At 54.6% G+C, this 20563-nt stretch overlaps 8 protein-coding genes across 8 annotated transcripts; 4 read left to right on the forward strand and 4 right to left on the reverse strand.

The window, feature by feature from the left end:
• Positions 1-4220: 4220 nt before the first annotated feature.
• Positions 4221-5468, reverse strand: B0T15DRAFT_357 (uncharacterized protein). Its single transcript, XM_062864151.1, has 4 exons — positions 5434-5468; positions 4964-5308; positions 4779-4911; positions 4221-4333 (listed from the first exon to the last, which is right to left on the reverse strand). The coding sequence occupies exons 2-4, from the start codon at positions 5128-5130 to the stop codon at positions 4286-4288; spliced, it is 348 nt and encodes a 115-aa protein (XP_062725097.1). The 5' UTR covers positions 5131-5308; positions 5434-5468; the 3' UTR covers positions 4221-4285.
• Positions 5469-7100: 1632 nt separating this feature from the next.
• Positions 7101-9059, forward strand: B0T15DRAFT_515212 (uncharacterized protein). Its single transcript, XM_062868170.1, has one exon. The coding sequence runs from the start codon at positions 7238-7240 to the stop codon at positions 9050-9052; it is 1815 nt and encodes a 604-aa protein (XP_062725098.1). The 5' UTR covers positions 7101-7237; the 3' UTR covers positions 9053-9059.
• A 527-nt stretch (positions 9060-9586) lies between these two features.
• On the reverse strand, positions 9587-10998 carry B0T15DRAFT_545048 (uncharacterized protein; the record flags this gene model as incomplete). Its single annotated transcript, XM_062870118.1, has 2 exons — positions 9735-10998; positions 9587-9596 (listed from the first exon to the last, which is right to left on the reverse strand). Exons 1-2 carry the CDS (start codon positions 10727-10729, stop codon positions 9587-9589), a joined length of 1005 nt encoding a protein of 334 aa, XP_062725099.1. The 5' UTR covers positions 10730-10998.
• Positions 10998-11439, forward strand: B0T15DRAFT_385 (uncharacterized protein). Its single transcript, XM_062864270.1, has one exon. The coding sequence runs from the start codon at positions 11098-11100 to the stop codon at positions 11374-11376; it is 279 nt and encodes a 92-aa protein (XP_062725100.1). The 5' UTR covers positions 10998-11097; the 3' UTR covers positions 11377-11439.
• A 452-nt stretch (positions 11440-11891) lies between these two features.
• On the reverse strand, positions 11892-13588 carry B0T15DRAFT_389662 (HAD-like domain-containing protein; the record flags this gene model as incomplete). Its single annotated transcript, XM_062864503.1, has 2 exons — positions 11892-12527; positions 12590-13588. The coding sequence occupies 2 exons, from the start codon at positions 13586-13588 to the stop codon at positions 11892-11894; spliced, it is 1635 nt and encodes a 544-aa protein (XP_062725101.1).
• A 1708-nt stretch (positions 13589-15296) lies between these two features.
• On the reverse strand, positions 15297-16935 carry B0T15DRAFT_515217 (uncharacterized protein). The gene is made up of 3 exons (XM_062868171.1): positions 16649-16935; positions 16343-16591; positions 15297-16271 (listed from the first exon to the last, which is right to left on the reverse strand). Exons 1-3 carry the CDS (start codon positions 16739-16741, stop codon positions 15486-15488), a joined length of 1128 nt encoding a protein of 375 aa, XP_062725102.1. The 5' UTR covers positions 16742-16935; the 3' UTR covers positions 15297-15485.
• Positions 16936-17572: 637 nt separating this feature from the next.
• Positions 17573-18499, forward strand: B0T15DRAFT_387319 (uncharacterized protein; the record flags this gene model as incomplete). The annotated part of the gene is made up of 2 exons (XM_062864377.1): positions 17573-18257; positions 18333-18499. The coding sequence occupies 2 exons, from the start codon at positions 17573-17575 to the stop codon at positions 18497-18499; spliced, it is 852 nt and encodes a 283-aa protein (XP_062725103.1).
• Positions 18500-19166: 667 nt separating this feature from the next.
• Positions 19167-20563, forward strand: B0T15DRAFT_480 (uncharacterized protein). The gene is made up of 2 exons (XM_062865999.1): positions 19167-19290; positions 19368-20563. Exon 2 carries the CDS (start codon positions 19440-19442, stop codon positions 20349-20351), a length of 912 nt encoding a protein of 303 aa, XP_062725104.1. The 5' UTR covers positions 19167-19290; positions 19368-19439; the 3' UTR covers positions 20352-20563.

A 20563-nucleotide genomic window follows, 5' to 3' on the forward strand; every position in this document is an offset into this window, starting at 1 on the left:
CATGCTGGAGCCAGATGAGCCGGAGCGGGATGCGATGTACGTGGATAAGTCTACTGCACTGTTTTCATGGACAAAGGCATAGGTATGGTCTTGCTCGGCCTGTGTAGCTAGCGAGGAGTTGGGATATTGGTGCTAAGGGATTAAATTCATGTGACAAGGAGGAAGAAGAAAAAAACAGAGAAAGAAGAGTGCGCCAAGACCAATCATACGGAACGCCCTTTGGATAGAAGGTGAGTCCGGGGTGTGAGTGGTACGGGTGAAGCCTCCGATGCACAGATGTTCTTATTTATTTATAAATACTGATTAAGTGCGGTCGCCGATGGCCAGGAGCCGTAACAGCACGCCGAGACTGCGCGAGACGATGCCGTCCATGTAGTAGATGCTATGCTCTCCCTCGAGATCAAAGGAGTCCTCCGGATTTACATTAGCGCCCAATTAAACCGCGGCTGAGGGGGCACCTTCACGCTCCGCAACGAACCGTGCCCCCAGTGCCTGTATGACACGGCCAGCGTTCGCAGGGGCGCGGTAAGCTCAAGCGCTAAATCACCTCTGGTTACTCCCTTCCTCCGCTGGTGGTAATGATGGAATCAGACCGGCCCTAAAAGCCGGCGTGGGAAGGGCAAGCTCTTGAAGCTTTGTTGGCGGGTTGCAGAGAGAAGAGCTGGATCTCGGTTGCCGGGCTGGGCTATGGCAGCAGCGGAGTGGTTGCGGCTGGAACTCTGGCAGAGCAGTCTTAGCACGGGAGGGCTGGCTAGGTACTGTATCCAAAAAGTGCAGCTCGTTTGACTTTGCATAGGCAGCTTGGAGAAACTGTTAGAAACTGTTAATGACAAGCCCTGTCAAAACATCGTTCTTTTTTGCTGAGTCTGCTTTAGGTGCCAGTGTCTCGAGAGTGTCTTGTCGCTTGCGTGTTCTCCGTTTGAATTTGTTATAGGGATTAAATTTAGACCACGGAAGCCGCCGGTACGGAGGACTTAACAGCTCTGAATTCAGAAATGAGAAGTTCAAGTTGATCGAATTAACGTATCTTATAAGCGAGCCGGCCATATAAGCGAGCCGGCCACTCTCCACTACACTACCAACAATATCCTCAATCACAAAACAACAACACTAGGAACTAACAATAATTACATCAGAAACAGATGAATCAGACCCCTCTACACCCTCCTGGCAAGTGCTGGCATTATGGCCAGGCTTGCCGCACACACCACAGCACCGAACCTTCGTACGACCCCCCCCCCAGCACCACTACCATCCAGCTGTATTTCTTGCATTTCCTCCCACCTACAGCCCCCTGAGCTACCACCTCCTGTGCCTCCTGCACAGTAAGTGATCCTCCAAGCCGCACACGTGTTCTTTTGGCTCTCCGGCGCTTGCTTAGCGCCTCGTTAGCCTTACGGAGCGAAGATACCTCTGCCTGAAGGAGGGCTACCTGGTGCATTATAGCTATCGTACTCTTGGTAAGCTGGTCTATAGCAGCTAACATTGAAGTCGGGGAACTATTTTGATGGTTGGCAATGCGAGTCTTGATAAGCGTTGACTGTGACTCGGCTTCTCGAGGGTTATGTGGTATCTGGAAGACCCAAGATTGTATAGTGCCCGGCCGTGAGGTTAGGGGTGTTGGTATACGAAGCTTGATATCTAGCTTCGAAAGCACCCTCTCTGGATTGTATAGTATAAGGCCAGCCCCTGTAAAACCGCTCTATATATTCCTCTTGGTAATAGAGATAAAGAAGACTATGCGAAAGGTATAAAGGAACTCGAGCTTGCTTATATAGTTGATATATTTATATATTAAGTCCTCGATCTAGCGACTGTACGCCTGCTTCAACAGCCTAAAGCAGCCAACATTAAGTGGCTGGAGGAGGTAGGAGGAATATAGAGGTATGCAGAGCGTGATAATGTTATTCTGCTGGTAGTAGAGCTCGAACTCGGTTGAGTAGTGGCTTTCGTGGCTATCGAGGATCAATAACCGGTATTTGCCCTTTATCCGAGGCTCTATATAAGTCGACCACCCCCCATTCCGCCCACTTTGTAAGTCTTGGCGTCTAAACCACCCATCTTCTTCAACACCATCTATTACAGTCTGTTCAACCCACCACAATACAGGAAGCATCTGATTCGGGGCTTTCTGACCTGCTCTCTTCAATGCCAGACTCTTCAATACGGCCAGCCTCAATTTGAGCCCGGTGGACCTGTTCAATGGAAGCGAACTGCTTGTTCGGATCCGAGACCACCCTCTTTCTTCTCGACGGCCGGGCTACCTCTAACTGAATCTTCAGAGCCTCGTTTTCCTATTGCAATTGAGCCAATTGGAAGTCCTTCTCGTCAAATGCCTTCTCAACCTTCCTGAATAAAAGCCGTGGTGTAGAAAGATCTTGCCGCCGGATAGCCAGGTTGGTTAGGTGACCGCGAAGGTCTACTTTCTTGCGTGGTGTCTGGAATTCGACCTCCTAAGCCATAGTTATAGTCTGGCTAGGTAGCCTAGATGCCGGGGTCTATGGTAGTAGTAGTGGATCATCTTTTCCAAGCGCCTGGTTCGAATTTTCCAACAAAAGAGGGCTTATCAGTGGTTTCGCCATACTCAGAGGCCATAACCCAGATGCCTTCCACCCAGCTTTGATATTATGAGCTGTAGCCTATGGGGCATCCAGCTTCCACAAGCCTACAACACTCAACGGCTCACCACAAGGCCTAGCCAGAGACCTAGCAAAGGCCCAGAACCGAAGCCTACGCATCGTAGCCGGGGCCTATAAGGCTACCCCTATACGGAATCTCGAGACGGAAACTTGGATCCCTCCCCTAGACCTTTATCTTAACAAGAGGCTGGCCGACTTCGAAGACCAGCTCAACAAGCCTACCCTACAGGCCGGGCTAGGCCCAGAGGCCCCGAGGCGCCGACCAAAGGAAATCATCCAAGGGGCCTGCAACAGGCTCCAACGGAGGTTCCGGTCGCTACGGCGCCGGCCCTGGAGCCTAGAAAAGCCAACAGATGTCGAAAAGGCCTCGGCTACAGTGGCCGAATGGAACACCCAAGCTAAGGCCCTGGGCCCACCATTGGCTAAGACCCAGGAAGACTGGGCACTATTAAGAGCCTGGGAGGCTAGGTGGAATACCCAAGTCCAAGGACAGCCAACTAGGCTAGCCGACGAAGGCCTACCAACAGTCCTCTTCATGAACCAGAGCCTATAGAAACACCAAGGCCTTACAAAGGCTAAGAGCTCCCTACTAGTACAGGCTCGTATAGAGGCTATAGGCCTACGGGACTTCCTTTTCAAACAAAAGGTCCGTAACCAGCCTACCCCCTATTGCGAATGCGGGGAAGCCAGAGAGACAGTAGAGCATCTTGTGATTTGGTGCTCTATACCACCTATACCAAGAACTTGGCCTAGGCAACTAATACGCACTCACCGGGACCTTAGCCTTGTTCTACAGGGCCTAGGCTACCGGAACCGAAGACTTCTGAAGAAGGTACTGGGTTGGCTAATGGACTCGGGCCGGCTAGGGGAATATAGGCTCGCCCGGAACCTCGATGAGGAACTGGAAGCTAGAGAGCCCGGCTAACCACACCCGTGGCCACGGCTTAGCCGGGCTAGCACCCTACTAGCCGTTGGCCCAAGGCCTTCCCAAGGCCTTTTTCCTTACTTGCAGCAGCGTGTATCACTGAAACCATGTCTTTCCTATTACTTCCGACGAAGGTTTTTACCCGGCCTGAACGGTACGGTTTTCCCTTTATACATAGCAGTAGAGGGTCCGGCGCGCCTTGTAAATAACTAGGCATAGCGGAGTAGGAGAATATATATATTATGAGCTGTAATTGCCTCCCTGCGAGCCTTGACGAGGCACCGCAATATCAACTGCTTGCCTAATGCCGTAGTTTCTGACCAGCTGGTTAACTGGTTGAGGAGCTTATAGTAGGTGTGCTTTAGGGGGGAGAACACTGATAAATCCAACAGCTGGAGGACGTAGGAGGTATGGGCTGGTAAAAAGAGTAGTTGGATATTATTGCTGAAGCACTCCTATATAAACTCAGTGCTTATATGGCTATCGTGGCCGTCCAGTATCAACAGACGCTTCTGGGTAGGATCTTGCGGCTGGGTCCGGGGGATAAAGACCTATTGCAGCCATTCTAACGCAACCACTCTATTTACCTAGCCTTTTTCAGTTGCAGTGAATAGCCAGTCCTTTAGTTCGTCCTTGGCGATAGGAAACCACTGCTATTGAACACTCTTGCCCTTGAAAATAACAGCTGGTGGGAGTGATACCCCTGTCGCAGAGACGCACTCTAAGAAGGAGGTCTACGTACGCGAACCAGGGACTTTCCGTTGCACTGCTGTCATGAATTAACCTGCAGCGGCCGGTGGGGCCGACCTGCATGGTCTGCGGGCGACGCCTGCGTCCAATCATTCTGGTCCAGGAACGGACCAATCAGAAGAGGATCACACTTGGCATAGGGAAGGCTTGGTGAGCCAGGTATGAGGCTCACAGGGGGATCACTGGTGATCCAAGGTGATCCAGTATAAGGGATCACCGGAGGGAGGCCGTGATCCATAGGAAGGACCGTAGTATATAGGACAGCTAGACACTCGTTCTGGAGGACTCTGGGAGTTCTCCAGTGAGCAATACAAGCAGTAAGGTAGCCCTACATTACTGTGCAGACATTGCGACTCGCATTGTTGTGAACCCTTTGGCTTCACCGAGACCTACAGTCCGACCAGCAGACACCTTCGACCGGCGAACCCTTTCAGAGGCAGGACTGCCTGTGGTTTCGTCACAACTGCGTGTATGTGGGCACTTCCAACTACCAAGCCGTTGATACCCTGACCTTCTATAAGGCCGAATTCATCAAAGTTCCAGCGGTTAGCCGGTAAGATGTCCTTGATGGCTGGGATTTTCAGGAGTGGGAACCAGCTATAGATAACTGAGTCAGTAGCGCCATTGATACGGGCTGAGTCGATCTTACGGCCTCGCTAGGTACGGAGGACCGGGTTCCTTCGGATAAACCGGTTGATCTAGCTCTTCCCGATAGTCTTTTCGGGTGCTCCTTGGGCCTATAGAACCCGGCTGGCGAACTCCCGGGTCTGCGCATGGGTTGGTGGGACACCTAGAGCGACCTAGGCTAAGACTCATCGCGTAAGATGATCTTCTTGTACTCGGCTAAGTGTATGTTGCGGTTCGGCCGCAGTTGAATGGGTCTGAGTACCACGAAGGCGGTCGCGAATAGTAGAGCGTGGGATGCCGAACTCACTACAGATGCTTCGCAATGACTGGCGCCCAAGACGGTATTGCTCAACTGCATCTTGTATATCTTGCTCTGAGTAAGCCATCTTGAACTGGCAATCAGTTTGATACAAAAAAAAGGCCGTTTGGCCAGAGATTGAGTGAGTTATGGTAAGTTGAAGTGGTTGGGTTGAAAAAGCGGTGTGGACTTACAAAGTGGGCGGAATAGGGGGTGGGCGGAATGAGGAATGGTCGACTTAGTAGTCGAAGTGCTTGATCTAATTAAGGCCAACTGTATTAGTAGTCTAGCCATTCTCGGTAGTTGCGATGTGCCAGTCGGCTAGGAGGTTGCACTCAGTATACTAGTTGGCGAGGTGTGACGAAACCACAGGCAGTCCTGCCTCTGAAAGGGTTCGCCGGTCGAAGGTATCTGTTAGTCGGACTGTAGGTCTCGGTGAAGCTAAAAAGTTCACAACAATGCAAGTCGCAATGTCTGCACAGTAATGTAGGGCTACCTTACTGCTTGTATTGCTCACTGGAGGACTCCCAGAGCCCTCCATAACGAATGACTATATACCTAGCCGATCCTGTTGGCTCGCCGTCGTTCGCCAGCTACCGTGGTCTACCCTCGATCGCCTTGGGTAGACGGCTACCCAAGTCTATCATGATCGTTCTCGCTCGCCGGCGACCCTGAGCTACCCAGGTCGTCCCTATGCGGCCGCCTGCAGCTTTTCACCCCTGCTGATTGGTTCTGCCTGTTTCCGTTGTGCCCCACCGGGTCTTGCTATATGGTTGGTTCGTGACACGAGGTAGTATTATATGGCTAAGATGATAAACGGAGGGATAGCCCAGCTAAGGGCATTGACACCTTAGATTACTATCGCCTATTCGCAGTTGCCAGGCTAGGCTAGCTTTGCCTTGCCACGGCCATCCGAGGTTGTAACCACCATGCCCGGGAAGATAATGCCTATTATAAACCCAGTCTCATCGAAGTTATAGATATCGTCATCTATAATGTTATACTTAGCCTTGACATTCTATATAAGGCCAAACCATTCGGCAATAACCTTTGGATCCTTGCACTTGGCCCTCTGGTAATTATATCTATACGTATAACGTGTCTGGAGCTTTGGCTGGCGTTTGACAAAGTTATACGCCCAGAGCTTGCCGACAGGGGGCGCGTCGTATATATAGCAGTTGGTTAGCTATATCTTCCATACTACGTAGTCTCGGCGGAAAAGCTCGCTTAGATAGCTTAATTATATACTGAACAAGAGCCTTCTCTTCGGAATCGGTGAGCCGGCGCGAGTTGGGCGTAGTGTCGCGTCGTGCAGGCCGGCCCGCTAGTCGGTCTTGCAAGGTTGTTCGTCGAACGTCGTAGTACTTCGCTGCAGCCCTTATGCTTAGTTTTTGGTCTTTTTGTATCGCTTCGAGGGCTAGGTTTATCCTAGCCTCGTACGAAGAAGAAGACATGTTAGGTTGTAAAGAAAATCTGGTTTTAAGCGCGGAAGTGACGCGTCGCGGGTAAAGTGGCCGGCTCGCTTATAAGATACGTTAGATGAAGTTGCCCATCTTGAAGTCTGAAACACCCCAGCCGGCAATCTTCGGGATCTAGAGTTCCTATATCAGCTCAACTTGGAATCGTATACACTCAACATATCAATAGTTTGAAGTCGGACGCTCATCAGAACGACAACAGACAACCGATACAGTCTGGCATAGCATGATGAGGTGGGAAGTCGGTTCGCTCCGAGGTGTGGAGGCGAACCGGTCCCTTGGGTTGTTGCCCCTGAGGACCCCTTGCGACCCACTTACAGGCAGTCGCCACGCCAAGCCCCGATTTTTCCGACGATTCCATTTGCTGTTTCACTTCGCCAACAGGAAGTTCAACAAGTTTCAGCTCAGCAGCATCCTCCGGCTGTTTGGTTATCCGTACGGCTCTGGTTTTTATTTCTTTTCTGCTACACCCCTTTGCATCAACAGGGCCTCAGTGAGCGCCCCTCATGCCGCTGCCTTGATGACGCGCCTGTCGGCAACTGCGCTCCTTCGCGATGGCCTGCGCATGCTGATTCCCCTGTCGGTCGCGCTGACGATCTACCTGTACCTTTACCCGGTCTTCAACGCGTGCGCATTTCCGCTGCCGCCGGGCCAGAAAAGCGATGGTCATGCTGCGTCCGCCGCCGACACTGGGCGTGCCGCATTCTTCGAGACAGCGAAAGTGCACTGGCACTCGGCCGCTGGGACTGCTGGGAATGGCAACTCGAGCGTGCTTGTCCCCTCACGACCTCTCGCGCCGTTCCGCCTTCTCGCCCTGGGCGACCCGCAGCTCGAGGGCGACACGTCGATCCCGATCGACTACCTCGGCGTCTTCCCCCACGCGAAGAGCCTGCTCCGGCATGTGACGTTCCAGACGAGCCACCCGTCCCTGCGACAGCGCATCCGCCAGAGCCTCCACGACCTGGTCGACATCTTGCTGGAGGACACCTTCGACGCGCTCGAATCGCTGCGCAAGAAAGTCGACCTGTTTGGCAACGACTTCTACCTCGCTCACATCTACCGGACGATACATTGGTGGACACGCCCGACGCACGTCACGGTGCTCGGCGACCTGGTGGGAAGCCAATGGCTCGACGACGACGAGTTCTACCGCCGGGCCGACCGCTACTGGACTCGGGTGTTCCGCGGTGCCGAGCGCGTGCCGGACGATCTGGCCGCCTACCCCGCCGACGAGTACGACCTAGCGGGCAACCTCGGAGGCGGTCCGTTCAACGAGTCCGCCGCATGGGTCCGCCGCATCATCAACGTGGCCGGGAACCACGACATCGGCTACGCGGGGGACATCAACGAGGAGAGAGCCGAACGATTCGAGCGCACCTTTGGCAAGGTGAATTACGAGCTGCGCTTCGAGCTGCCCCTGAGCAACGCGTCGCTGGCCGCGACCGTCTTCGACGCCGACCGCACCTCGGACCGACTTGTCCCGGAGCTGCGCATCGTCGTGCTCAACGACATGAACCTCGACACGCCCGCCGCAAGCACCGCGCTGCAGGACGACACATACGCCTTCATCAACAAGGTCATCAGCACGGCCGCCGCCGTCGAGTTCAAGGGCCAGTTCACCCTCATCCTCACCCACATCCCGCTGTACAAGCCTGAGGGCGTCTGCGTCGACGACCCCTTTTTCGACTTCCACGAGCACGACGGCACCCTGCGCGAGCAGAACCAGCTCAGCGACGCCGCCAGCAAGGGCTTCCTCGAGGGCATCCTCGGCATGTCGGGCAGCACCACGGCGCCTGGCCGCGGCCAGGGGCGACGCGGCATCATCCTAAACGGCCACGACCACGAAGGCTGCGACACGTGGCACTACATCAACCAGTCCATCGCCGACTCGGAGCAGCGCCGGTGGGAGGTCAAGCGCTGGCGCCAGGCCAAGGCCGCCGGGATCGTCGGCCGCGAGGACCTGCCCGGCGTCCGTGAGGTCACGGTGCGCAGCATGATGGGCGAGTTCGGCGGCAACGCGGGCCTGCTGAGCGTCTGGTTCGACGAGGCCGCCTGGGAGTGGAAGGCCGAGTATGCGACCTGCCCGCTGGGGAAGCAGCACTTTTGGTGGGTGGTGCACGTTCTGGATGTCATTGTCGTGGCGGGGATCCTGCTGTATGGTCTCGCTACGGTGTTTTCTGCCGTGGGGTTTGATGTGGATGAGACCGTGGAGAGGTCCGTCGTGCGGTTATGTACACCGCAGAGAGAGCTGGCTGATGCCGATGCCGATGCCGATGCCGATGTCAAAACGCGCGTGAATGGTGGCGACCTGGTCAACGGCGGTGGCAAGGGGTAACAAAAAATGTATTTGGATTGGTATACCTTACAGTCTCTGTTGTATAAAAATCTACGTAATATCTACCATGTTCGCACTCTATCCGTCAACACATGTTTGTAAATGCGGCAGACTATACCACATGCGTCTCAAATCACCAGCACGGGGTCGTTTATACGCAGGGCCGGGCACCAATCTGTATGACTACAGAACCAGCCTCACAGGCCCCCTCTGAGGAAGGAGTCTACCAAAAGGCAGCGGACATAAACTCAGCGCGGTTACAAATAGACATCTGAGGCTCCTTGAGCCATCGACCTTGGTGAAGAGAAAACGCAAGACTAGCATACAGCGTTGGCGCCCTTCCAGTAATACTTATTACTTGGTACCAACCCCCTTGACACCTCCTCTCTTTGTGAACAACAGCTAATTTTCCACCCCTCGAGCAGCCATACAAGCCGAGCTGGTTCCGTTGGAAACGTGGGTGGCTTTGGTCGCGGAGACGCAGAGGCTCTGCCTAAGGCCATGCATGTCAGCGACTTGTTCCGAGATTACTACTTAGTAGCATCTGCATTTTCGATCAAGCAAGGGTGGGCCGGTTGGGGGGGGAAGCGCGGGAGGGAGGGAGAAGAACTCTAAAGCGAGATACTATGAAACGGAACGAAAACAACAATAACAACAACAACAAGCGGAATCAAAAACTCACTTGTTGATATCGTCCCCGGCAGCTCCAACACAGTCCATCAGCTCGGACTGGGATCCCCTCATTCGCTCGCCCTCCCCGACCTGCCGTGCACTACGGGGGTTCAGGTAGCCCGAGGAGGAAACCTCCTGCTTCTCCTCCTGGTTTTGGCTCATCGCATCCTGCGACATGCCGGTCATGGCCTTACTATTCCCGCTTGACAGCGACATCTGACGGACTCCGATGGAAGGCTCAGACGACCCCTGCTGTTGGGCTTCCTTGTGAGACATCTCATGGTTCCGCGCCGCCAGACGCACCCGGTCGTGGACTCCCTTTTCCTGGGCGGCGTGCTGCTGTTGGTGCTGCTGGTGCTGCTCCTTGCCGTGGACCAAGGCCCTGAGGAGCTCGCGGACCGTGGACTTCAAGCCGGGTTGCTGATTTTCCGAAGAAGCAGATGTCGCAGTGTTGTCCCTCGCGCTCCGAGCATTGCCCATCCTTCTCGATGTGGCCGGGCTGATGTCGGAGGCTGGGAGGGGATTGCGTGCCATGTTGGCATCCTCCACCCCGCGGGTGGATGGGCCTTGTTCGGCTTGGAGCTCGGAGTGAACCCCAACAGCATTGACCAACTGTTTTCCTCCGTCCTCCGGATGCGTGGGTATGTGTGACCTCTGCTGAACCGAGGGCAACTTGCTGTCCTCATCCCAGAGAGCAGGTATAGCTGTGGGTGTTTCCGCAACATCCCAGGGAGCCGGTGGGGATGTCGATGTCTGGATGACGCGGATGGCCATCCCACTCCGAAAGGCGCTGTCGGCAAGCTTAGAATCAACCTGCCCCTTAGAGACCCAAGACTCGTCGCGGGATAGTACTCCCGAAGACGACTGGGCGTTGTTCAGCATCTCCTGTTCAAGACGCTGGTTGAACGCGGTCTTCTCATTCACATTGCCTCCGCCAGTAGTAGGCAAGGCGCTGGCTGTGTGGGTGGCCAGGACAGCGGTAATCAACGTAGTCTTGAGCTTCATCTTGGCTTGAGTGGAAGCCGGAGAGGCTGGGAACGAGATGGGAACGTGGACGTTGATGCAGAGGCTCAATGTGGGTTATGGACTTGGAAAAGGTACGAATGGTGTTGGAAGTCTGATGATGGAAGCGCAGAAAGAAGAGGGCGGGCAGAGCTGGTCTACATATAGACATCTCTAACTAACATAAAGACGGTCTCTACGTGTTGAGGAGAACTGTATGGCCAAGCACCTCTGTTTGCCATGTCCCAAAGTATGCCCGCCAGTCTCCAGCTCCGTGACCGGCTCAAGCATGATGAATACCCGTGTGTCCATGATCTGACTGGGAATGGATCAACGTCTGAGCACCCTGATATGCTAGGAAGGTTTCATCCATGTCGACTACCCGGCGCATCTCTGGAGTTTTGATGGCTTGTTTCATCGTCACATCCGCGAGGCTCCGTGCAGAATACGGATGGCTCAGCAAACACGGGAAACAGACACCAACCTGCGCTGCACCCGTCGGTATCTTATCACTTGAGGTGACGTGCATCCGCTCTCCAAGCCTAGGGGGGCCATTACACGATTGCTGGACTCTGAGAGCGTGTACTGTACAACTTCCTCTCTCCTTGGGATTGGGATATGCTGGTCGCAACGACTTATCTAGCAAGTAGTATTCCCACGGTTAGACGAAACAGGAGCTGATAGTGCTTCCTGGTAATGTGAAGGTTGCTATTGCTAGATTGCGATAAAGTTAAGAGAGGGAACGCTTCTCCGTTGCCCATTCATCGGAAACCCTGTCAGACCTTCTGTGAACCGCGAAGTGGTCTGCAGCGGGATTTGTGGACCGGGACACAGCTGACGTGTGTTTGCCCTTCCATGGTACGCCGTGCGCCGGACATCCTTTCCAACCTCAGACAGAGAGGAGATGATGCAAGAGCACTTGGAGACGTGTTGTACATTGCAGTTTAGTATGGGTGGTGGTATGATACATGGGGCCCGGATGCCTGCTTTCCGGGCTAGTGATTATCTTATGTCGTTGGCCGATGTTGCGCCTCGTGTGAGGATCTCATCAACCGAGATGAGAGACTGGGCACCTGTAGCGTCCAATCCTCTTAGGAGAGAAGCGGGGGTCTGTGTGAGAGTGATGATGATACATGGTGCAGGGAGCGTCAGACCGCGCGCGTCATTAGCTGCGCTTCGTCTCGCTGCTGCTTTGGCTCCCGTCCCGTGGAGCGTCGGCCGGGGTGAACCAGCCAAAGAAAGATGACTTCATGCTCTTCATGGCCTCCTTCTGGGCTTTCTCCATGGCCTCTTGCTCCTCCTTGAGCCACTTCTCGCCGTTCTTGCGGATCTCCTCCTCCAGCATCAGGTAGTTCCGGATGCCACGCTCACGCTGAATGTCCTGCAGCATCTTGCCCTTAGCAAATGCCTCGGTCGGGTTCTCTTCGCCCTCGGGAGCCACCATCAGGCTCATGCTGCTGGGCTTGAGGCCGAGGTGGCTGGCCAGCCAGCTCATGCCTCCCGCGCGGGGCGACTTCGCTTGGATCCGTTTGTTGTGCTCGGCCCTGGCGATTGCCTCCCTCCGGGCGAACTCGGTCGGGATGTGGGTGCCTTCGAACGACTTGATGACCTTGCGTACATCGCTGTACTGCATTGCGTGGATAAACTCAAGGAAGGGAACCAGCGACACGAGTTCCTTGTCCCTGGTATCACCCTTCCACTTGGGCAGGATGATGGCGTTCTCGGGTTGGAAGCGCACATGCTTGGGCTCGGTATCGATGATGATCACCTTGGACAGGTCTCGATTGAGATAGGACAGATCCTGTTCCACTGTTAGCGCCGTCGAACACTCTACGGCCACGACGCTGAAGGGGGACGTTATACCTTGACGATCTCGCCGTCCTTGTACTTGGTGGCTTCCCGGAAGAGCGGCCACATGATGAAGTGGTAGGGGTCGAGCTTGCGCACCAGCGGCTCACCCGTGGCAAAGGGGACGGTGGTAAAGAGGACAATTTCGTAGTACTGGCTCAGGTAGTGCAAAAAGTAGTCGACGCCGGGGCGTTTCGCCACCCGCCAGCCGTGTTCCCGACTCCACTCGCTGTGCACTAGCATGTCCTCCAGACTGATGCACAGCGTGTATGGCCGCTCGAACGAAGGGTCCGGGTCCGGCAGCAGCTTCTCGAACGCGGGTTCCTGATAGTATGTCACGGTACTGCCCATGCGTACTATGGCGCGCTTCCACCAGAGGCCAATGCCCCAGCCGTTGGGAATGTCAGGGTTCTTCTTGAGTTCATCCTCGTCCCAGTCCCGGCCCAGGTACGCAACACCCACGACGGCGGACGCACCGGCGCCGGCAAGCGCCCACATGGCCCACTTCTGCCGCCGCCGCTCCGACGATGAAACGTACGCAGATGCAGGGAGTTCACCCTTTGGCCGACGTCCGCCCCCGCCGGATCCAGATGTTGCAGCTTCCCCCTCTTCAATAGCGGCCAGGGCGGCCCGGTCGGTGGCTCCCGTGGTTTCATACTCTAGTGTCGAAGGAATGCCCTGTGTGAGATCGGGAAGCTTGGAGAGATCGGGTACTGGTTCCTGGACTTCTTGTGGCGCAGAAGGCTCGGCGGACCGCTGGACAGCGGGTTCTTTCGGGGGTTCAGGCACAGGCGTCGACGCGGCCGAAGAGCCGGTGGCTGGTGCCTGTGACGGTTTTTGGGCGGACGGGTTTGGGGATCGGGAGAATCGGGGCTGCTGCGACTTGTTGTTGTCCTTGGCCATGCCTCTTGTCCAAATCGCAGGCAAGCTGCGAGGCCGAAGAGCAGATGGCGGCGCGAGCGTCGCTGCTCGCCGTAGGCCCGCAGCCTGGCGCGCAGCTGCTCGCGATAACATCATCGCTCTAGTCCGGGTTCAGCTGCGTCACGGGATAATACCAGTGCGCCCGTTGCAGAATATCCAAATGGAAGCAGCTGCTCCTGGAAAGCGGGCGAGGTCCAAGGAAAAGTCTTGGATTGCCGTCCGGTTTGCACTGATTGTTCGCAATCCACAGATGACCCTTCTGCATTCTCTTTGGCCGCGCTCGCGGTGGGTGAAAATCGCATCTCAAAGAGAGCCATGCCGTTTTCTGATTCCTCCGCCCGCCCCCACTTGCCCCACCAATCTATCTAATCAGGTCCCCGTTGCGCGACTCCACACATGCTTGGATTATCGAATTCGCCCTCGATGGAAAACAAGATAATAAGCAACCAAAATCGACAACAGGATGAGCACGCACATTGATTCTCAAGGTACTTTGCTTGCCTAGCCAGCTGCAGAGCCATAATGACAAGAGCATCCGCAGAGATGCGACTGTCCGCCTTGGGGATGACGAGTTCAATACTATTCTGGCAAGCGCCTCCCAGACAGCGAAAGGAGGTCCCACAGTGCTCTTGTGGTCCCCGTTTCTCACTTATACTTAACATGCGGCAGACTAAGAGGATGCCGTAGCCTGTAGTAGTGTGTGACAAATCAACGCCACTCTAACGTCTAAAGAAAAACCGTACCTTCCGTCAAGTAATGTTGGAGAGTTTCTGGTCAATCTAGTCAAGAAGGGGGAGATCGAGATACCGAACAGAACATACTGTCACCAGCCAACATGTTCTATATTCATACCGCAGCAGTTCATCAACGGGAAAGTGGCAACGTGTACCCGGTGTTCGAAGACGACGTGTGTATGACTTGCAAGGGTTAACCACACGAGGGTGACTATTATGTCTATGATGTTACTGCCCAAGAGCTTTCTCTGCACCGCGGCCCAAAAACGGTTGGCAGTATGCTACTCTTGCTGCCAGCTAGTTGAGATGGATCACCGATGCAACCGCACTACCAAGCGTTGTTGACTTCCTTTAACTTGTGCGAATTTCATACTATACATATTTCAGCATGTCGCCGCTGAGCTCAGTTCGGTAATGCCTGCAGGCCTTGGGTCATGATAGTAGCAGTAGAGCGGAAGTTGAATACACAGAGCTACGCTCCATCAAGGATAACGGCGAAAGCATGGGGCCTAGGGCTGGCTAAAGCACGAGAGGTATGCTCAAATGCATTCGGTTATTAGCGATAGACTATAGCGCATCATCCTTTCACGTTCTTACCGAAAAGGCGGGGTGAGCCAGCAACGAGAGGGATTTCCAAGGCGCTTGGTAGAGCCCCAAACGAGAGTCTACGGATGGTGGTGGGGGTCGTCAAGTCTACTCCTATTCGGAACCTTAAAAATAGAGATATAGGGTGCCGCTATTAGACCTATACTTTTACGAACGACTAGCTAATTTTAAGGGATAGCTTTAAATACCTACTTTAGCCGACGGCCAAGATGGAAAGGAGACTATGGTGAGCATTATCTACGCGGCTTGCGGTAGGATAGACCGAAAGTTTAACTCGAGAACAGACAACAGGGGCCGACCGCAAGCCTTTAGGCTATAGGAGCTCATAGCGGTAGAAGGAGCCGCCAATATAGTTGTAGTTTAGATGGGTGGGATGACCGATGCGGATAGGGTAATAGATGAGGCCTGGAGAGAGAGGCGCCTTGAGAAACGAGACGGTCGGACGACAACACGGTCCGCAAACGACCTCGACTATCAGCAGGAGACCCTGTTCCAAGACAAGACCTGTGGAGAGGGGCGGGAGACTGTCGAACACCTGGTGATGTGGTATTCGGCCCCACCGTTGACTCAAAGATGTGAGAGAGGGGAGGTTAGGACGCGAAGGGACTTTGTATTCTGTCTTATAGGGAGTCAGTCCCAAAGCTGCACGGCTAACGGGGAGATCCCTGGACGATTTCAGAAAGCAGACCCATAATAGCCCCGTTTTCACTTTGACATCGCCTGAGGTATAAAGTGATTGCTTGGTACTCGATGGTAGAGCGATGCCGCAGCCACCAGACATGTGGGCGACTCTTCTCGTACCATAGGGCCAGGAGCAGTAAGGCGACAGGATCTCGTTCATAGAGCAAAGCCCTGAAGCTCTTCTGCATTTGACTCGTGAAACTGAGAATTTTGGACCTCGCCAATGTTCCAGGCTTCATGTTGTTGAAAAGGGGGGCAAGCAGTCGCACCGCGGTGTAGTACGGGTTGTTGGTTGCGGAAGAACAAGAAGTGATGTGGCAGAGGTGTAGCAGCGCCGGCGGGGCCCCTTCGATAGGTGCTGTTGGCAGCGGCGTGTACATCTCGTTAAACTCGTCTGCCATGCTCCGGAACAGGCTTCCAGGCTGCAGAGGATTGGCAAGCTCCCAGATGGCCATTTTGGCTTCGGTCATACGCAGCCAGTCCAGGTGCGAAGGGTCGGGTTTCAGAGGCCAGCACTCCTCTGGTGTTTCTGGAATATTAGAGCAGAAAGCCACAATCCCCAGGTAGGTAGCAGCCATCCAGAGTGTGTCTCGGTCTTGGGGAGGGATCGGCCCGGACAGCTTTCTGTTGAACAGGCTCGCGCCCTGGGATGAGTGGTAGGCCTCGCGCCGAGTGGGACCAGCAATAGGGATGTTACCCCGGTAGCGGTCGTGGATGGCGCTGACGGCCAGGATGGCATGCATGAGATACGGAGTCTGGGACGAGTAGGTACCTTACTCAGCTGCATGTTCCAATGGCGGTTTGTGATAGTGCAGGCCTGACATACCGAAAGGGCCTGTTGTAATACGTCCCTCTGGTCAAGGTCTAAAATGGACACGGCAGTCTGGGTCCCAAGCCGCATCAAAGACATGACGCACTGGCCATCCAGCTCCAAGGAGTCTGTTGTGTCGCTGCTGGCGGCAGACGCACTCGTGATGACCTCGCGGGGGACATGGAGGTCACCTGCATTCGAGCGGTAACTGCACAAGACTCCGTAGGAACGGCAATTTTTGCATTCCGGTTTAGTCTCATCACACTTGTATAACGTTAGATGATGGTGGCGCCTGGAACTCTAACATTAGCTACTACTTGCCTTCACTCTCCGCAGCTTGCAGTTACTGCAGCCAAGGCGCGATTTTCTGTGGAATTTGCGCCTTCGGGAAGTGTCTGCCGAGGATCCTGCCATCTGCCTCAATACAGGTAAGCGAGAATTCTTCGTTGGAGGTGCTCTAGATTTGGCGAACTGGTCAGCGAAGCACAAGCCAGCTCACACAACAGCACGAGAGGTGGCGTGGTTGCAATAGAGACGGTGTTTTGTCGTCGGTCGATGCATTGCTGCAACAGTCTCCCAGTGAGTCCCAAACAGTTTCAACTTCCGAGTCTCCTATATGACATGCTGCGTTAACACCGAAAGACGCTAACCTCGCCTCGTTTATTAACCAGCCCATTGGGCTCCAGGTTTGCATTCCCTGTTGCAGGCCCCACACTTCCCAGCTCCTGAATCCAGGGGGAGCTCCGAGCAACGACGAAGGCTATTCAACGACTCCAAGCCTTCGAGGCCCTCCTTCCCGCTCTCGTACCTGGAACCTCACTTTAAGCTTCTACTGCATTCCATATACAGCTGATAAATCATGAAGCTTGGTTTCCATCATCTTCGTAACTTGAACCTCAACGCAATGGTCCATTGTTCGAGAGATAGCGACCGGTTCGGGCTTCCTTCCAACTTGCCCATCTGCCTTTATTGATCGGTATTCCTCTACTCGTTTATGCTGTGGATTCGTAAGCAAGAATGCTCAAGATGAGGAATGGCAAGTTAAGACCCGACTCGAGAGTTGAGACAAATACTTAGTATTTAAAGACCCATCTCCCTGCCCGGACTGCAGCCGTCAACCCACAGGATTCACCATCACGGTACTCATTATTCGCTTCACAACTCATATTGAGCTTCACTCGTCAGATCCCAACACCTTGACTTTGACATCACACAACCATGGCGAATCAACCTGACCTTAACAACATGCCTGGTGTCATCTCCTTCACCAAGAAGTGGCACTCCGAGCCGTACGACTTCATCTCGCCCACTCGGCCTGAGCTGTCAGCCGCGGGAAAGAACGTCATTGTCACCGGTGGCGGTACTGGTATTGGTCTCGCCATCGCCAAGGCCTTTGCCAAAGCAGGTGCTGCTTCTGTCGCCATTGTCGGGCGCCGCGAGGACAAGCTCAAGAGCGGCGCGGCCGACATCTCGGCAGCCGCAGCCAAGGGCACTGAGGTCTTATATCAGACGGCGGACCTCTCCGACCTGGAGCGGACCAAGGCCGCGTTCCAGGCCATCGCCGACAAGGTCGGCAAAATCGATGTCCTTGTCGCCAACGCGGGTAGGATCCCCACGCCGGGTCCGATTGCAGGCTACGATGCCGACACACTCGTTCGCGGCGTCACCGACGCCCTCTTGGCTTTGCTCAACTCTTTCCAAGCCTTCCAGCCGCTTGCTGGGCCCGAACCCATTCTCCTCCACACATCCAGCTGCATGGCCAACACTGCCCCGACCCCGGGCATGGGCGGCTACTCTGTTGCCAAGGCAGCCGCGCTCAAGCTAGCCAACTTCATCGCGACCGAGAACCCGGGTGTGCGTGTTGTTAATGTGCAGCCCGGCTGGGTGCCCACCGAAAGCAATGGATACCAAAAGGAAGCCCAGGATACCGGTAAGCTGTCATTTTCTCGTTTGATTAAATAAAAGCGTTGCCTTGCATAGATATTAATCAAAGATTACAAAACAGCTGACCTTCCCGGACACTTTTATGTTTGGCTGGCGTCGCCTGAGGCCAACTTCCTGAAGGGCAAGTTTGTCTGGGCCAACTGGGATGCCCAAGAGCTTCTGGAGAGGGCCGACGAGATCATGAACTCGACTCTCCTGAACTGGGTTGTCGACGGAGCGCCCATGTAAAGTGGAGCGGCATTTGGGTACCGTACCTAGGGGTCACGGGTCCTCCAAGTGAGTGTGCGAGGAGGACTTCTGGGCTACGTCGTTTGAAATGAGACGCCGCTTGATTGTCAAAGTACTTTATTGTAGCTGAACATTGACAATTGAAGCTTCCAATCACGCACGCACCTTTGTTTTTTGTTGAAGTTTCCAGCGACAACTTGAAGCGCAAGCACGGTCCACCTGCGATAGCCGAATATGGTCACAATTCAATGTGGGCCCGTCCTTCGTCATGGATCGGCTCAGTGGTCGCTTGGCCAGGGGTGGATGAGCCCATGCTCACGTGCCCCACCACCATTCGCCCCGCGAGCGTTGCAGTCTGGGGTTGTCAATGGCAAGTGCTGAGGCCGGCCCTTTCGGCATGCTTCTCTCCGGGTCGCCTCTTGATCACCAGACGACTTCCCCTCTCCAACTTCACCTCAGAGACGTTTTAAATAGGGATACCTACACTACGTTTCCATTTTTTACCGGCCTTTTCCCATTTATCCTCCCTTTTCTACCACGTCGCGTACGGGAATTCCATGATCCACGCATCCTCTGTCGCCAACCCGCCTGCTTTCTTGACATTGCCAGCGATGGCCGCCGCGGATGCATTCTAGAGGGTGGCCCGATTGTTGTGTCGCAGTACTCGCAATGGGACCACCCTCCGAGATATACCTTGCTAGCTCGAGCATACAGAGTGCGACCTCGCAATTGACTTCCTATCCTGCATGTCTGCACCGGCATCTGCAGTTCTGAATACCCTATTGTAAAGCGTAAGTTGCCTGTCACTCAGCCCAACGCATCTGCGACCCATGCCGCTCTTGCTAATCGATTCAACCCAATGCCACAGAAGCTCTACAACAGAAGCTGAAACCATAACACCAACGGCCGATCTTGGGCTTCAACCCCCAACCTCTTGACAATGCCCGCCAGACGACCCAGAAAGGTGACGCGCGCAGCCGCGGGCCCTTCTCTCCCAACGCCGGTCCAATCGAGTGATACGACCCCGCTGAGCTCGGCCTATCCGTCGACCTACCCCTCCGAGGCCGAGTTGGACCAAGAAGACGATCTCTCCGAGGTGCCGATCCATACATTGACGCTTTCCGACCAGACCGACGCTTTGGGTGAGAATGCCGTCAGGCAGGAGCAAGAAGCGAGGAAGACGTTCCCATTCTTGGCGTTGCCGTCAGAGCTGCGCATTGAGATATATGCGCACCACTTCGCGGAATGCAATCGTGTCATCGACCTTAGCTTTGACAATTACAAACGCATCCACAAGAAGTTGGCGCTTTTCCGGACATGCAGGGCCATCTACCACGAGGCCATGTATTTCTTCTACAGCACACGCACGTTCCGCATATTCCCGACGCTGTCCGGGCGCCCGTCCACGACTAAGAAGCCCCTGCTTGCGCGACTCAATGCTCGGCAGCGCCGGTTGATCACGTCGCTCGAGCTGCGGCTCGGCCCCCACTGGGGCAAGCCGCCGCGCAGCTGGGTCGTGAACAAGGCACTCGGACTGGAGGACTGCGTTAATGTGCGAAAACTCACAGTGTTCGTCGAGGTCGATCCCAGTGATAACATCTTCAACGGGTTCCGCCAGGCCGATAACTTCTACGAATTGTTCACTAGAAACCTGCTGGACAATGTCTTGGTGCAGATGCCTTTTTTGCACAGCGTTCACTTTGACGCTTGGTCCAGCGTCAAGAAGTCTGGCCCCATGATGAGTGGCCTCCTTGCGGTGGCAGAAGCCCGCGGGAGGAGGATCTGCTGGGGCCCGGAGAGGGGGTGGACGGATCATGATGATGACGAAGCAATAACAGCGGCACGAAAGTAACGAAATAATTGTCATTGGTTTCTTTGGGTTGGAAGACGAGCTTGATTGTTGATTTCACAGGGTGGGATGATGTATGATACGCCAGGAATTTTGTTCGCAGAGACGAGCGTCGTTGTTTACTGATGGGCATCTCCTACTCAAGCGGAAGTTGCGGAACAAAACAAATGGCCGAGCGGGCCTCTCTCCATGCCAGTCACCTGATCCCGAGCTCG

This window comes from Chaetomium strumarium (genome assembly GCF_033439665.1).
Source record: "Chaetomium strumarium strain CBS 333.67 chromosome Unknown B0T15scaffold_1, whole genome shotgun sequence".
Taxonomy (NCBI): domain Eukaryota; kingdom Fungi; phylum Ascomycota; class Sordariomycetes; order Sordariales; family Chaetomiaceae; genus Chaetomium; species Chaetomium strumarium.